General features: G+C 43.6%; 1 protein-coding gene across 6 annotated transcripts in view; it reads right to left on the bottom strand.

Annotated features, from left to right (window-relative positions):
* The window catches only part of KIAA1549L (KIAA1549 like), a 294,483-nt gene that overhangs the window by 122,208 nt on the left and 155,884 nt on the right, over positions 1 to 16,391 (bottom strand). For 2 of the 6 annotated variants that reach the window (XM_039471338.2, XM_074401294.1), the window contains exons 2-7: positions 15,650 to 15,994; positions 13,433 to 14,875; positions 12,410 to 13,021; positions 9,964 to 10,079; positions 6,623 to 6,842; positions 5,651 to 5,784 (exon numbers count right to left, since the gene is read on the bottom strand). In XM_039471338.2, the coding sequence (XP_039327272.2) occupies positions 5,651 to 5,784; positions 6,623 to 6,842; positions 9,964 to 10,079; positions 12,410 to 13,021; positions 13,433 to 14,875; positions 15,650 to 15,994 (2,870 nt within the window). Of the gene's footprint in view, positions 1 to 5,650; positions 5,785 to 6,622; positions 6,843 to 9,963; positions 10,080 to 12,409; positions 13,022 to 13,432; positions 15,995 to 16,391 lie in introns of those variants that run through there. The other 4 variants (XM_074401292.1, XM_074401293.1, XM_074401291.1 and 1 more) reach the window with 3 other exon arrangements.

Here is a 16,391-nt window from a genome sequence, read left to right as displayed (position 1 = left end):
CAATAAACTGAATCAGCAGGTCTGACTCTGACTCTCTTCTCAGGAAGTATTTTTGGAATGTGGTTGAGCCTCTTTCCCAAGGCATGAATACTTGTGGCTAACCATATTCTTTCCCAAGGTACCAAAAGGAAAGGCACTTCTTTCTGAAAAATTCAAAAAAACTTTACCATATTGCCACCTAAAAAAACAGTAACTAAAAAAAAAAAACCTTTTACATCTTTATCTCTATTGTGAACATTCTATTTTTTACCTTTCAACAAAACCAAATTCTGGCTGGGTGTGGTGGCACATGCCAGTAATCCCACACTTTGGGAAACTGAGGCAGGTGGATCACTTGAGCCCAGGAGTTCAAGCCAGCCTGGGCAACACAGCAAAACCCTGTCTCTACAAAAAAAAAAAAAGAAGAAGAAAAAAATTTGCCAAGCCTGATGTTGCATGCCTACAGTCCCAGCTACTTGGGAGGCTGAGGCAGGAGGATAACCTGAGCCCAGGAGTTCGAGGCTGGAGTGAGCCATGGTCCACTGCACTCCAGCCTAGGAGACAGTCAGACCCTGCCTCCAAAACAAAATGAAACAAAAACCCAAATGGAGCCTGAGGAAGCCTACAAAGTCTGCAATATGGGTGCCTCTGTATATACTACACTTGACCAGTTAAATTATAACTATTTTTTGTTGTGGTAAAATGCGTACATACAATTTAACCCTTTTAAGTGTATAGTTCAGTGGCATTAAGTGCATTCACACTGTTGTACAACCATCACAACCACCCATTTTTAGAACCTCTTCATCATCCCAAACAGAAACTCTATACCCACTAAACAACCCCTAATGACTCCCTCCTCACAGCCCCTGGCAGCCGCCATTCTACTTTCTAGATACCTCTTATAAGTGGAATTGCTTATTAATTTGACAGCTCTAGATACCTTTCATAAGAGAAATCATCTAGTATTTGTCCTTTTGTGGTTGGCTTATTTCACTTAGCAAAATGCCTTCAAGGTTCATCCATGTTGTAGCATGCATCAGAATTTCCTTTCTTTTTAAAATTTTTCTGCATTCCAACCATCCATTATTTCCTTCCTTTTTATTCACTTTTGTTTGTTTGTTTTGAGACGGAGTTTCACTCTTGTCACCCAGGCTGGAGTGCAATGGCATGTTCTTGGCTCACTGCAACCTCCACCTCCCAGGTTTAAGTGATTCGCCTGTCTCAGCCTTCCAAGTAGCTGGGATTACAGGCGTGCACCACCACACCTGGCTAATTTTGTATTTTTATCATAGATGGGGTTTCTCCACGTTGGTCAGGCTGCTCTCAAACTCCCAACCTCAGGTGATCCACCTGCCTCAGCCTCCCAAAGTGCTGGAATTACAGGCATGAGCCATGACACCTGGCCTCCTTCCTTTAAAGGCTGAATAATATTCCATTGTGTGTATGTATGCCATTTGATTAATGGACCCAGGGGTTGCTTCCACCTTTTGGCTGCTGTGAATAATGCTACTATGAACATGGGTGTACAAATACCTGTTTGAGTCCCTACTTTCTTTTTGGTATATACTGAGAAATCAAAGTACTGAACCATATGGTAATTCTATGTTTAGTTATTTGAGATGGCTGCCTTCCACAGTGGATGCACTGTTCAACATTCCCACTAGCAATGCACCAGGTTCCAATTTCTCCACACCCTCCTCAACACTTAGTATTTTCCATTTTTGGAGAATAGCCATCCTAATAACTGTGAGTGGGTGTCTCATGGTTTTGATTTGCATTTCTTTAATGATTAGTGATGTAGAGTATCTTGTCATGTGCTTAAGTCATCTGTATATCTTTTTTGGAGAAATGCCTATTCAAGTCCTTTGCTAATGTCTTAATTGGATTGTTTGGTTTTATTATTGAGTTGTAGGTAATAGCTATACATTCTGGATATTAACTGCTTACCAGATATACGATCTGCAAATATTTTTCATTCATTCTATGAGTTGCCTTTTCACTCTGCTGGTAGTGTTTTTTGATGCACTAAAGTTTTTAATTTGGGTGAAGTCTAATTTGCATACGTTTTCTTTAGTTTGCCTGTGTCAGGTCCAACAGATCATTGCCAAATACACTGTGTCATGAAGTTTTCCCCCTCTATTTTCCTATACAAATCCTATCGTTTTAGATCTTACACTTAGATCTTTGATCCATTTGGAGTTGCTTTTGGTGGATGGTGTTAGGTAAGGATCCAACTTCATTCTTTCACATGTGAATATTCAGTTTTCCTAATTTGTTAAAAAGACTGTCCCTTCCCCATTGAATAGCCTTGGCACCTTTGTCAAAAACGTTTTGACCATATACAAGAGCGTTTATTTCTGGGCTATCTGTTCTATTCCAATTGTCTGTATGTCTGCCTTTATGAGAGGACCACATTGTTTTGACTATCATAGCTTTGTAGTAAGTTTTGAAATCAGGAAGTGTGGGGCCTCCAACTTCTTCCTTTTCAAGATGGCTTTAGCTATGCCAAGCCATTTGAGATTCATGGGAATTTTAGGGTTAATTTTTCTATTTCTCTGAAAAACAATCACTGGGATTTTGATAGGGATTACATTAAATCTTCAGACCCCTTTGGGTAGTAACAATCAATATTAAGTCTCCCAGTCAATAAACACAGGAAGTCTTTCCATTTATTTGTGTTTTCTTTAATACACTCATTTTTTTATAGGTAAGAAAAGTGAGCTCATTCTTGATGTATATTTAAGACTAGCTCCAAGAATAAGAGGGCTACTGGTTAAAAGTCATGGCACTGGTCCCTGAAATTCATGCCCTGTCCCCCAATAGGAACAGTCCCTACAGGGGACACTTTCCTATCACCCTTTAACTCTTAGATTCCTGTAGCCTCTAACCTCATCTCTTACTTACCCCTTACTCATGCCATGGCTCTTTTAGCTAATAAGACCTGCAGGCTGATCGAACAGAAAGCTGTTGTCTGCCTGCCCAGAAGCCATCCTCCCTTCCTGATAGCACCAGAATTTTCCTCAGGGAACCACCCCTCCTCTCTGCTCATGTGTTCTGGATGGGGCTGGCCCACTCCGGTTCATGAGTGGTCAGGCCTACTTGATCCAGATACTTCATCTCCTTGGCCACAGTTACTGATCCAGAAAGGGCACAGTGAGTTCAATGAAAGCTAATCCCAGGATTTTTACTGGAATGAAACCAGAAAAGGCACTTTGGTTCCACAAGACTGTGAGCAACAAGGAGGAGATGGGGATGCGAGGGGTCACCCCATGGGCTCTGTGGACAGTGGCAGTGCAGAGAAAAGCCAGCTAAGAAATGAAGAGAGAACTTGAAGAAGAAATCATCTGATCACCTGGACACAATTGTGCCTGAAGTAAGTAAGTGTGAACCTTTCAGTTACATGAGCCAATCACTTCCTCTTTTTGCTTATGCCTCATCAGCTTAGATTCTGTCCCTGGAAACCAAAAACATCCTAATTGAGTCCACTGTAATCTAGTCCCTAATACCAAACCTATACACTTTTTTTTTGTTGTTTATTTTTCAATGACTCTCTGAGCAAATTAAATATTTACATGGTCTTATTCCACAAAGGATTCCAAGTGCCTTACAAATTATATATTATACAATAAAAGGAAAGTTTATTAATTACAAAACCAGGCCCTGGGGAAACACAACCCCAAGGGAACAGCAGCATGTAGGTACCACGCATAATATAGAGGCCCAGAGGGTTACTAAATCCAGGCAACAAATTTGGCTCTGGGCTTCCTGTCAGCCAAGGCAAAAATGGAAACAGGGTTAATAAAAACAATTCATCTGATTATCCATTCATTTCAAGAATTGCTTAAATGTTCAAGAGCATCTAAAATTTACTTCTATGTAATCTTCAAATCACCTCCTATTGTCTTTTCCAAGGAAGGTTTGTTACTTGGTTTATAAAGTTTCCTCTAATGACCCATAACTACCATACAACACCACAAGGAGGCTTCTTAAGGCCAAGGGCAGCTTACCTTGGTATCCTTTCCAGTGCCTGATAAACAGCAGGCACTCAGTAAGTCTGTGCTTCCCGAAGACAATTAAAGTATGCTGTGCTGCCAAAATCTAACTAGGCTCATGCACCTGTGAGGATCACAAATCCAATCAGAAAGAAAAAGAGTTCCCACAAGAGAGCTGAGTCACACTCCTTACATAAATCTTTAGTCTGTGACACATTTTTAGATGTTCATCTAACATGAACCAAATCATAATGAGATACTTCCATCTACACTTTGGATGAATCTAGAACAGGAAGGCTGCTCACTCAAGTTAAATTGTATGCTTTCTACATCATATTGCCTTTGCTGATAATTCACTAATGCTGAATGTTCACTTCAAAACCACTGGGTCTAATAGCAAAGGCTTGAGTTCAGTAGTCAAAACAGAGACACTGAAAAGAAGAGTTAATTGGGGACCAGATGAATATCATTAAGAAGCATCTGTCTTTTGTGGGATGATGTCTACGTAATTGCAAAACAAAAATTTAAAAAGATCTGAGCAAGGCTTTTGGTGCTGTGTACATTGTTAATCCAAAAAGCTGAGCTACGGTGCACCACGTGTGGTAGGTCACACCTGCAGTCTCAGCACTTTGGGAGGCCGAGATGGAGAAACACTTGAGCCCAGGAGTTTGAGACCAGCCCAGGCAACACAGGAAGACCTCATCTCTATAGACAATTAAAAACTTTTAAAAGGGGCAGTTTAAATGTTCAAGAGCATCTAAAATCCTGTCCCCCAATAGCAGCAGTTCCTACAGGAAACACTTTCCCATCACTCTTTAACTCTTAGGCTCCTGTAGCTTCCAACCTCAGCTCTTACTTCCTCCTCACTCATGCCATGATGCATCTCAGGGATTTCCCCAGGAAAGAATTCCCTTGCTTGACACAGGCTTCATTAAGGACCCCATTTCTACACTGCACCGACATGAGCATAGCATAGTGGATAAGAGCATGGGCTTTTGACTCAAGTCCTTTTTCCATTCTTTACCAACTGTGTGACCTTCTGGAAGTTTCTTAGCCTCTCTCTCAGTTCTCTCTTCTATGAAATGGGAGTAAGAATACCTCAGAAGGATTTCTTAAGTATTATGTAGCAAAATATTTGTAAAACACTTAGCACAGTTCCTGGTACATAGTAAAGCCTTCAATATAAAATGTGTGTGTGTGTGTGTGTGTGTGTGTGTGTGTGTGTGTGTGTGTGTTAGTTTATGTGTGTGAGCATGTGTGTGTGTGTTGGCATGTGTCTAAACTAAGTTGACTGGAATATAACCCAATGCAAATAACAGAATAGGCAAATCTTCGTGACTTAGCTACTTAGAAGTGAGTCATTTATTCATTTTATATCAGACATCTAACATATACACTACAGCCTACTTCAACTTTTCAAAATAATAAATGTATTGGAAAGGCCTCAGAAAGCATCCCATGGGGAAAGAAATATAAAACCCCAAACCACAGTAGGTGCATAGTGACACAGCATCCCTCCTGTCATGGCCAGACCCCAGACACCCTCACCAATGCCTGAAGCACAAAGATACATTTATGCATGGCAGCTCTGAAAGGGAAGACCCAAGTCATTTCTTGCCAGAATCTGCATTGTGGTTGTGTGTCAACTCCACAGCCTGAAGCACCTTCCTCCCTACCTGAATCGTCAAGTTGCTTTTGGTATTCAGGACTTTCCTCTCCGCGTCCTGGAATGCTTTCTGCAGCCGCTGTTCCATTGTCTGAGCAAACTTGCAGGATTGTATGTTGTCAGCTTGGCTCACAAACTGCAGCACTAGAATGAGAGCAGTAAATCAGTTTTCACCAAAGCTCTATGTCTCAGTTCCTTGGATTGAACAGCAGTCATAATAAACGACAGCATGATTTTAGATGAGAGGAAATAGGCAAATAAATAATAAGCCCAGACAAGGTTTGAGTGTACTTTGGAAAGTGGCCCTTAAGATGATTTATAACATAGAAGAATTAAAATCATGATCGATCCAGAGATTCCCTCCAATCAAAAGATTTTATATTATTTGAATGGAATATGTAGACATCTGCTCAAAGACTGAAAAATCATAACCTAAGAGAGATCATGCCTCCTATTTCTTTGGAGGGAAGAAAATCAATTGACCTTCATTGCTAAGTTGATTGTTTCAATTTTAAGAGTTTCTCCACCCTTGTAGTTTACAAACTTTGCAGACCAGAAATCACCAGAAGGTTTGAAAAAAAAAAACATTCTAAGACCTAAACTCAGAGATTCTGATTCAATGCCATCTGGAACCCATTGCTCCAAATCATAGATTTTTTTTTTTCTTCATATTCAACTCTTACTGGTATCCACTGGTCATACAGAAAGAAATATAAAATATAGTACCTGATGCTCAAAAGTACTAAGTATGTAAACTGGGAAGAAGGCTCCTATGATAAAACATTTCTAACAAATCCAGGGTTGGAAGAGTTTCGACTGATGTGCAAGGAACTTGGACTTTTCAGTGGCAGGAGCCTTTGAAGACAGTTCACAAGGACTTTAGAAAATGGCACAGTGGCTAGTAATGGAGTTTTTAAACAGGTGTCCACTTGGTACGGCCCTGATCCCAGAATGGATGAAAATCCTTTCCTGAGTCACTTGCCTGTTTTCAGCTGGAAGTAGCCTGCAGGCTGGGGGTTCCATGGGGAGGCAAGTACTGCCACAGACTGTAAGTTTGGAGTGTGTTGCTTCAGGTCTGCAGTGACATTGCTGACTCCATACACACCCAACATTTCCATCACCACAGCAGGCAAGTACACCAACCTCCCTTTGGTAGCATAATAACCAACGGTGACATTATGAGAATATTCCAGAATGTCCACCTACAAAACAAATGGACCCACAACACCCATTGTTTATTTCCACAGTACTTTAAGTTCTTCTTGGTATTTCTCAGAACCACGGCTATTAGAAGCAAGGGTGGAGAACAGAATGTTCTCATTCAACAAATACCTTTAATAATCCTATGAAGCATAATTTGGATTGACAAGTCTCAAAATATCACAGAAACAACAAAATATAATTTACACCAGACCTTCATGGAATAGAATTAAGTCTGTATCTTTTTTATTCTTTAAGTGCCTCAGTATAATCTTGTGAGCATTAATTATTATTACCAAAAAGGTATAGAGGAAAGAGTAGTTTGAAGAGATTTTCAGTGAATGAAATGCTGAAAAAAGTCACATTATATTTCTCATCATTTATGAGGATTAAAAGGTAGAAATGACAGATTAAGTGGGGGCACCTTTGGGGCACAGGTCAAGAAGTAAGCAAAGTGAATTCCTTTTTGTAGAGTCAAGACAGAAAATTCGTTCAGACTCTGTCATTGGCTTGTAAACTGGTTCGAGACCAAGACAGGACTGCAGCACAGCGAATTTCTCCTAGAGCTGAACCCTAGGAGACAATGATGGTCTGAGCCCTTTCTGTCCCAGGGGTTTTTAAAATTTGGTTTTTTTAATATATTAAATGTAATGTTTATTATAGAATTTGTATATTTGAAAAACAGAGAAAAGAGTAACATACATACAAACATACAAACACACACACACACACACACACACACACACACACACACGTATGCAGCTACTTTTTTCCAAGTTTTTATTGTGGGAAAATACACACAATATACAGTCTACTATCTTAACTGTTTTTTAGTGTACTGTCCAGTGGTATTAAACACATTCATAATGGTGTACAACCATCACTAAACACTACCAACCATTTCCAGAACTCTTTTCATCTTGTAAAACTGGAACTCAGGGTTTTGTTCTGTGGGTGTTTTTGTTTTTGTTTTTTGTTTTTTTGAGACAAAGTCTTGCTCTGTCACCCAGTCTGGAGTGCAGTGGCATGATCACAGCTCACTGCAGCCTTGATCTTCTGGGCTCAAGCAATTCTCCCACCTCAGCCTCTAGGGTAGCTAGGACTATAGGCATGTGCCACCATACCCGGCTAATTTTTATGTGTTTTGTAGAGATGGGGTCTCACTACGTTGCCCACACTGGTCTAAGACTGCTGGCCTCAAGTGACCCTCCTGCCTTGGTCTCCCAATGTGTTGGGATTATAGGCATGAACCACTGTGCCCAGCCAGGACGTTTTTGACACCCACTTTTCCCCCATATTCTTGCATCTCCATGTGTATTCTCCAAAGGAAGCAAGACGACTGATTTTGAAACAGGAGGTGTGTGCCTTTGCTTCCTCCACATTGTGTGCCCCCACTTGGTTAGTTTTTCCTGAAGATGGTGCTCAAGATGATTTTAGGTGGAACAAGAGGTACTTCAGCATGGACCGTGGACATGCCACAAGACAGCACTAAATCACTCGGTGAGAAAGTTGTTCCCTTTCAATCCTTCTAATGACCCCAAGAAGTAAGTCTCACTTTAGTGAATATTTGCTTTTAACATCTCTCTAACCCTTGCTAATTCCTTTTTTAAATAAACAAACAAACAAAGGGACACCAGGCTCAGCCTTAGAGCCTTCTGCAAGCAAGGACCGCCAGCTTGAATTTAACAAGCTGTTTGGTTTCCATTATTCTCATTCTTACCATCACCTTTTATTTGTGGCAAATGATCTTGATTTCCATTTATGGTGGTGATAGCAAATGCCCTTTCAAAAAAAAATGTAGTTAAGTTTTTAAAAGAGAGCCCACTAAACAACAACAAAAAACCTAACACTAATTGTCACACTGCTCTGTGATGATGTGCAGCAAAGACCAAAACTATAGAAGTAGTTTGAGAATGACTGAAGTTTAGCAAAAACTGTATCAGGCAACTAAGTGGAAATATTCACATTTTCAACTTCTCGTAAAGTTTCTGGTGCAGAAACCGTATGTGCCTCTTACAGAATGCATTTCTTTCTCTCTTTTTTCTTTTTCAGAAGTATATAAAAGAGATTGACAATGATCAATAAAGTATGTGCCAAAGCTCCTCTCTAGTCCTTGGTGTTGATGGGAGGGGAGGGGTCAGTAAGCTGACTGCAGCTGTAGGACAGAGAACATCAAAAGAAGAAGCCAGAGCAATAGTTTTTAGTGGTGCAAATGGGAGTCTACCGACTGCCAACTGCATTTAATGTCTGAAAACTTGGAATCAAACCCAAAGACTATAAAGTGAAGCTTCCATCACTTGGATAAGCCATCAAAATCAGCCAGCACTCATTAAACAGTACTTGGCATTAAAAGAAAAAAATGTTTACTTCCCTGTGTGCAGCAGGCAATTTAAGTGAAGCCAGACTTGATTTACAACTCAGGGTAATTTTTAAATGCCCAGAAATAAACCGATGTTTACGATGGTGATGAAAATAAGGGGAAAAGCAATGGAGAGTTTTCTAGAGAATTACACGAACAATGTAAATACTTTCCCCAAACGATGGGATAATGAGATCGTTTAAAACAATATATCCAGGCCTATATATTTATTTGTTTACTTACTTAATTGAGACAGAGTCTTGCTCTGTTACCCAGGCTGGAGTGTAGTGGCACAATCTTGGCTCACTGCAACCTCCACCTCCCGGGTTCAAGTGATTCTCCTGTCTCAGCCTCCCAAGTAGCTGGGATTATAGGCACCCGCCACCACACCAGGCTAATTTTGCTATTTTTAATAGAGATGGGGTTTCATCATGTTGCCCAGGCTGGTCTTGAACTCCTGACCTTAAGTAATTACCCACCTCGGACTCCCAAAGTGCTAGGATTACAGGTGTGAGCCACCCACCTGGCTAATACAGCCAGTCTTTGGAAAGAAATCTAGACATAAAACAATTTGTCTTCGTTTTCCTCAAAATTTGACCTTTTTCTCAAGCTACTACACATTAGCTAGTTGCCAAAGTGAAGACAGATTCTACTTCTGCCAGCGTTGTTATGGTACCTAGAAAGGAGGAAAACAATCTAAACATATTCTAGACCTAAGAGGCAGAGTGCAAAGGATTAACTTGGTTACAAAGCAAGGCACTTACGTGAGCTGAGACATCGTTCTGGTGGAAAGCTTTCCGCAATGCCTGTGTGAGCCCTTTGGCGATATTAAGCTTTAAGGATTCACTGATCTGCACTCTCCTTTGGGTGAGAAAGAGAACTGTGGAGCAAACAGAAGTGTGGCAATAAGGCAAAATGGCAAATCTCATCGTTCATTTGCCCCTGCTCCTCCCAGCCACCACCTTATGCAAGTTCTGGGCAGAGCTGGTAAGCACAGAGCCATCAAGGAGAGGGTGGGCAGCTCTGTGGGTCCTGCTAAAGAAGCCGTTTGTGTGACCTGAGGAGAGAGTAAGCTGGTATGCTGGTGGCATTTCATTTCTGACAGATGCTGCCTCTGACTTTCAAAGCCAGCTCGACAGTGCCTGCCCCAGGTGATTCTGCATGGGAAGAAATTCCTGCAACAACATCGTGGGCAGTTCCTTAGGTGCAGGCCCTGAGCTAAGTGCTGCAGCCCCAAAGAACCCTGCATCAGGAAGGTACCATCCCCACCCCGCAAGTGGGATGGAGACACAGGACGGAGAACAGGCATTTGGGATAGAATGTGACAGATGCTATTTGAAGTGAAGCCTAGAATACTGCCAGAGCTCCTAGGAGGAGCATCCAGCCCTGAGTTTGGTAAAGGGATGGGGATCAGGGAAAATTTCCACAGGAACTGATGCTTCAGCTAAGTTCTGAAGGATCACAAGAGTGAAATTTGACAAGTGGGAAGAGACCCTCACCCACTCCCAGCAGAGGAGTACCAAGCGCAAAGGTGCAGAGGAAAGAAGTGAAATATTTCAGGATACAGTAGTTTCCTCTTAGCCACAGTGTGGCTTTCCATGGTTTTATTTACTGCAGCCAACCACAGTCTGAAAACAGAGGAGTATGGTACCATGAGATATTTTGAGAGAGAGAGAGAGAGAGACGACATTCACATCACTTTTATTACAGTCCATTGTTGTACTTGTTCTGTTTTATTACTAGTTGTTGTTGACCTTGACTGTACCTAACTTATAAATTAAGCTTTATCATAGGCATGTATGAATAGGGGTTGGTACTACCTGCATTTTCAGGCATCCACTGGGGAGTCTTGGAACAGATCGCCTGCAGATAAGCAGGGACTAGTGTATATACACGTTTAAGCTTGGTCCTAAGGGCAATGGGAAATGAGTCTTAAGCAAAGGAATGCATTTTAGAAGGTTCTCAACTGCAGACTGGAGAGCAGATTGAAGAGAGGGGACGTCTGAAGACAGAGATATAAATGTGGCTATTGTTGCAGAAATTTAGGTGAGCGATGATGACAGTTTGAACTAGGGAAGTGGCAGTGTGAATCAGGATGTAGAGAAGGGGTACCCAGGAGGCAGAAGTGAAAGGAACTGGTGATTGATTAGATGTCGCTGGGTTGGTGGGGTGCTGGGAAGAAGACAGAGATGAGAATGTTTCCCACTTCTGCCTCTGAGGGGCCAGGGATGCCTGTCACCCAGAAGAGAGTGGCAGGAAGAAGGGACAGAGAGAGGAAATCCAGATGGTATAATTTCTTGAGAAATAGGAAGAGATACTCTACTTTTTTCTATGCCTAATTTCACAATTTCCCATTTTAGAATAGGATATATCTCAAGATATAATTTCATTTAATTCTTTGTGGGGTGAGGAGGAAGGCGGGATGCGAGCATTCAGCATTGGCATGCTCTTTCAAATAATTTGTCTAATGTTTTTTATAGCAAACATGCCACACTATTAAAAGCACTCTGTGCATTCTAGGCCTGTTTTGCTACAGCTGGGGAGTGGGGGCTCAAAAGACAGCATCCCATCCTTGCTCACAATTCTAGTGCTGCCCATCCCACTTTTTCAAGAAAGTCTTCTTTCTAACATCCAAAGAAATCCTGTGCTCCCACATAGTGTGTGGAAGCTGTACTTTTGCTATCTGCTAATTGAAAAAATTCATGACAAAAGCCTTTCTGAACTCTACAGTACTTCCCAAGATGTTGTGTTTTACGAATCACATCATTCATTCATGGGAGACATCTCTGATGCAAAATGGTACCTTTGCATTCTCACGCCCACTGGCAGAACTGTGGTTTCCCAGGGGCTTCTGATACCTAGGACTAGACTCCATGCCACATCAGGCTCTCTCTCTCTCTCTCCTCTAACACTTGCTAAAGCTCATGGTCTCAACCTTGGCCCCATGGATGTTTTAGGCTGGATTAATCTTTGTTGTCGCAGCTGTTTTGTGCATTGTAAGATTTGTGCAGTATCCCTGGTCCTTATCTCATTAGATTTTAGTAGTGCCACCAAGAATAACAACCAAAAATGTCTCCAGACATAGCCAAATGTCCCTGGGGGCGGGTGACAAAGTCGCCACTGGTGGATAACCACTGATTTAAAAGAAACATATTGTTACATCTCTGAGGCCAGATTTGCTGCTTTAAGATCAGAACAGTGATCTCATACCTGTCTTCACCAGGAGCTTATTGGACATCTGACACTCCAGGTTGGATGCCATTTTGCCAGTCGTGACCACCGCAGCCGACGCGGCGGGAAGGGCAGCATCTGTGTTTTCTGCTCGCAATGGTGGCAACCGGGTGGTCTTCACTGAGGCTGTCATGGATGTTAGCGCAGCCGTCACTGTCAGGGGGCGTGGCGTGGATGCTCTGGGCATCTCCGGGTTGGTGGGGTTTGGGAGGCCAGTGTGCATGGCTTGTGGTTTCCTGGGGAGGTATGTTGTAGACAACAGGCCAGAGGCAGTGCCCATGTTTCCTTGCATGGCTGTATGTGTGCTCATGGTATGCGCTGTTCTTGCATACATGTAGCTTGGCGTGAACGGGAAGGCTGTATGGATTGCCCCTGGTGTTCTCTTTGGGCCAGATGCGGCCTTGTTTGTGACATTTTTAGCAAGAGTAGTCATCGAACTGCTCTTAGCTGGTCCTGAGGCCACGGCCAAAGGGCTGGGGCTGGTGCCCTTAGCAACCAGGGCTGCAGACAGTGCAGGTGGACTTGATTTCCTCAGAAACAACGTGACGGCAGCTGCTGCTGTTGGCTCTACCTTTGATGACACTGTGTCCACTGTAAAGAGAGAAAAAACAAAGTTTGTCACTGGCTGGGAATGCACGTGTCACTTGTTCTGATGATGAATGGATGTAACTTACAGATTTGCTAGGATGAAGTCTCTGCACTCTGGGCTTGTGGTGGACAGGACTTAGGCAAAACAACTCTAGGCTCATTAAGCTGATTAACCATAACAAGAATGCCACTTACAGCACGGCTATGGTTGACAGCAAGGATGCTTACACTGTGAATAATTTCAAAAGCTCAAGTAGGCACAGGATCAATGACATGACTATTTGGGGCTGCTAACTCGCTCTTGATAGGGGGACGAGCTCCTTCAGAGCAAAGCTGGTATCTGTGTTGAGCTTGAAGATGCTTTGACCACAAAAGCAGTCATATCTGTTTTGGGGGTACCAGGAAACAAACTACCTGCATGAGTGGCTGCACCTGTCCATTTCTTGGGGTGCTGAGAAGCCCGCAGCACTCTGGAGGAGGTCCTGGGAAAGACACTGGTCGATATAGAAGATTCAGCAGCAGAGTGATATCTCAAGATGTTCTGGAATGGTCTGGAAGTATTTCTCTCATGTGATGAATTGACGTCACTGGAAGTTTCAGAACCTGTATCTGTTCCATCCGAAAGCATTTCCTGCAAGCCACCTGTAGAAGTTGGTCTTGACAAGGTTAGTAAAAGAGGGTGTGTTGGCTGGTCGGGCAACTGTAGTTGCGGATGAGACACAGAATGTTGACTTGTGGATGAGTCATACTCAACTTCAGCTGTTTGGAAGTCTATAGAATGGCTGTTATTGCTTGGGGGCCACAGGTCTCTATGGCTTCCAACCACGGTCATGTCTGACTGCTGCACAGGCTGCTCAGTGCTTGTACCGAGGATGAGATCCCGAGTGCTAAACCCTTCTCCAGTCACTGAATGCCCAGCAGTATCTCTGAAATCCTGAGATTTTATGGCATTGGCAGCTGAAGTTAAACCACTGGGAGGAGCCGTTGGAGCTAAATGAGTTTCCCAACTTGTGGAGCTAATTGTATGTCCATTTAAATCATAATTTGTTTGCTGCTGCAAGCCAGATATTATTGATTCCGTGGAAAGGGATCCAGTGTCTGCTGAAAGAGAACTCCAGAAAACATCCGTGGTTGCTGGCTTTTTCATGTCCCCTGTTGTTGAGGAATCATAGACATCCATGGAGGACAGCGATGCTCTCACCTGTCTGGAGGCTGAAGCTGGCAACCCAGAATGGGCCACAGCAGCTGCATAAGTCTCTGGCTTGGTGTTAGAAAAGCCAAGAGATGGGGAAACAGTCTGGGTGGCTTGTATGGAGAGCATGGAAGGTGGAGGTGATCCTGAAGGAAGGGGATTTGTTCTTGGTGCTGTAATGATGGGAGATGAGACACGATCGGTGCTAAAATCAGAGACAAATCCATTTGCAGTGTGAAGACTCAAAACCTCTTTCCTTGGAAAGGCCTGGAGAGGAATTGTCACATTTGCCTGTTCATTTTTCCTTAAAATGGCTGTCACACTGTCCTTTTTCCACCCGGGAAATGTCCAAGATGTGGAAAGATGATGAGGAACTCTGGTTGTAAGGAGCAAGTCTCTAGCTGCAGTAGGCAGGGACCCATCACTGCCCTCTACTGGAGGAACAGACATTTCTGGCACGGGAGATGGGGAGGCATGATTCTCTGTGGGCTGGAGGAAAGTAAGTACGGAGGGAAAGTCGGCTGTCCCGGTTGATGGTGATGCGGGAACCGCCCCAGAGAGGATAGCTTGCTCTCGACCCGGTGCAGTGACATGCAGAGGAGAAGGTACCAAAGATGAAGAGGTGTGTTCTGCCGAAAGGGTGGGCCCTCTGGAATTCTCTGGAGCTGCTGACAAATGCAGCGGGTTAGCAGAGTCATTTGTAGTGGTAGGGGCTAGCTTTCTGCTGGTCATTTCTACGGCCACTGATTCTGCAGTCTGGAAAAGTGGAGGCTCAGCCTCATGGGTCGCTGCTTCTGTATTCTTAAAAGTTGGTAAAGACACCCCACTGTACACACTTCCAGCCACCCCAGTTTTGATCTGCTGGGTGGATGCAGGACCTGAAGCCACTTCCAACATTGACAATGAGGGGCTTCCATCTGGAAGCCAAAGACGACTTCCAAGTGCTGGGGGAGGGGGAGATGGATAGGACAGTTCTGCCATGGGGTTCAAAAACCCAGATGTGGATGAGCCTGCTGAATGGGGACCCTCTGTTGGGGACAGCTCGGAATGCCACTTTGTTGAGGATCCAGAAACACCTAGATGAGGGACGCCTATGAGATCCCAGGCGTTTTGGGATGGAGTGTGCTCCATTTCATCAGAAAAGGGGTTTAGGGGATTAGCTATGTTCTGACCGGAAGAGGGGTTGGCTGGAGCTGTTTGGGGAACTAACAGCACTTTGGAGGGTTGCTCTGCTGGCTCAGAGATGATGGAATGAGGTGAGTCGGGAGTCAATGAAGAGGATGGAGGTGGAGGGAGGAGTGGGGGAACATCTGATCTCGGGGGATGCTTTGAAATGGAGGGAGTCCCTGCCCATACTGGCTGGGATGGGAGGACAGCACTGAAGGACGCCCCTGACGGGACTGTGGACAATGAAGGGGGCATGCTGGTGAGAGGCAAACCTGACGCATCGGCTGCTTCTTGTCCCCCTCTAGGCCCGGGTTGGACCAGGGACTCGGTAGAATCCTTGGAAGGCTCAAGGGAGGCGCTATGTCCACTTCCTTGGTAAAGGGAAGAAGAGAAGTCCACGTGAGCCCTAGTTGCATGGTGTGTCTTGGACGCAGGGTTTCGGGCGGACTGTGGCAAGCTTGTGTTGTCAGAGGACTGTCCCAGCACAGTCTTGATTCTGTCTGCTGCTGAGGAAGACCTGACTTCTGTGAAAGGCCATGTTGGTGAAATCGGTAACAATTTCCCCGGAGGAAATGACTCTGGAGTCCGGGTGACATTCACCTGCAGATCGTCTGTTCCTGTGAAACAAAATATCAGACCGTCAGGTGTTGGATATTCATGAGGTGCCTGCTGTGGTCAGGTGCTGGAGACAACGGTGTGCAGGACAGGCTCTGACCGGACCCATCACAGAAGGCTCAGGAAACAGTCAAACAACAAATTACATAATTTCAAGTTGGAAAATGTTGCAGCTAACCTACAGGGCAGGGTTGGTGAGAAGCAGTTTCTGATGAAGTGATGTTTAAGCAAAGATGTGGAAAATACTTGTGTATTAAACAACTTTTTTTTTTGGTACCACCTACAAGGCCTGGACTGTGAAAATTGCAACCTAGAAAATCAAAGTTGAATGTGGTCAACTTCCATGGCTAGTGACACCAAAATAACCTCACCCAGGAACCCAAAATGCACAAAACTAAA

This window comes from Saimiri boliviensis, chromosome 6, assembly GCF_048565385.1.
Source record: "Saimiri boliviensis isolate mSaiBol1 chromosome 6, mSaiBol1.pri, whole genome shotgun sequence".
NCBI lineage: Eukaryota > Metazoa > Chordata > Mammalia > Primates > Cebidae > Saimiri > Saimiri boliviensis.
This window is presented reverse-complemented; position numbering and strand designations above follow the sequence as displayed.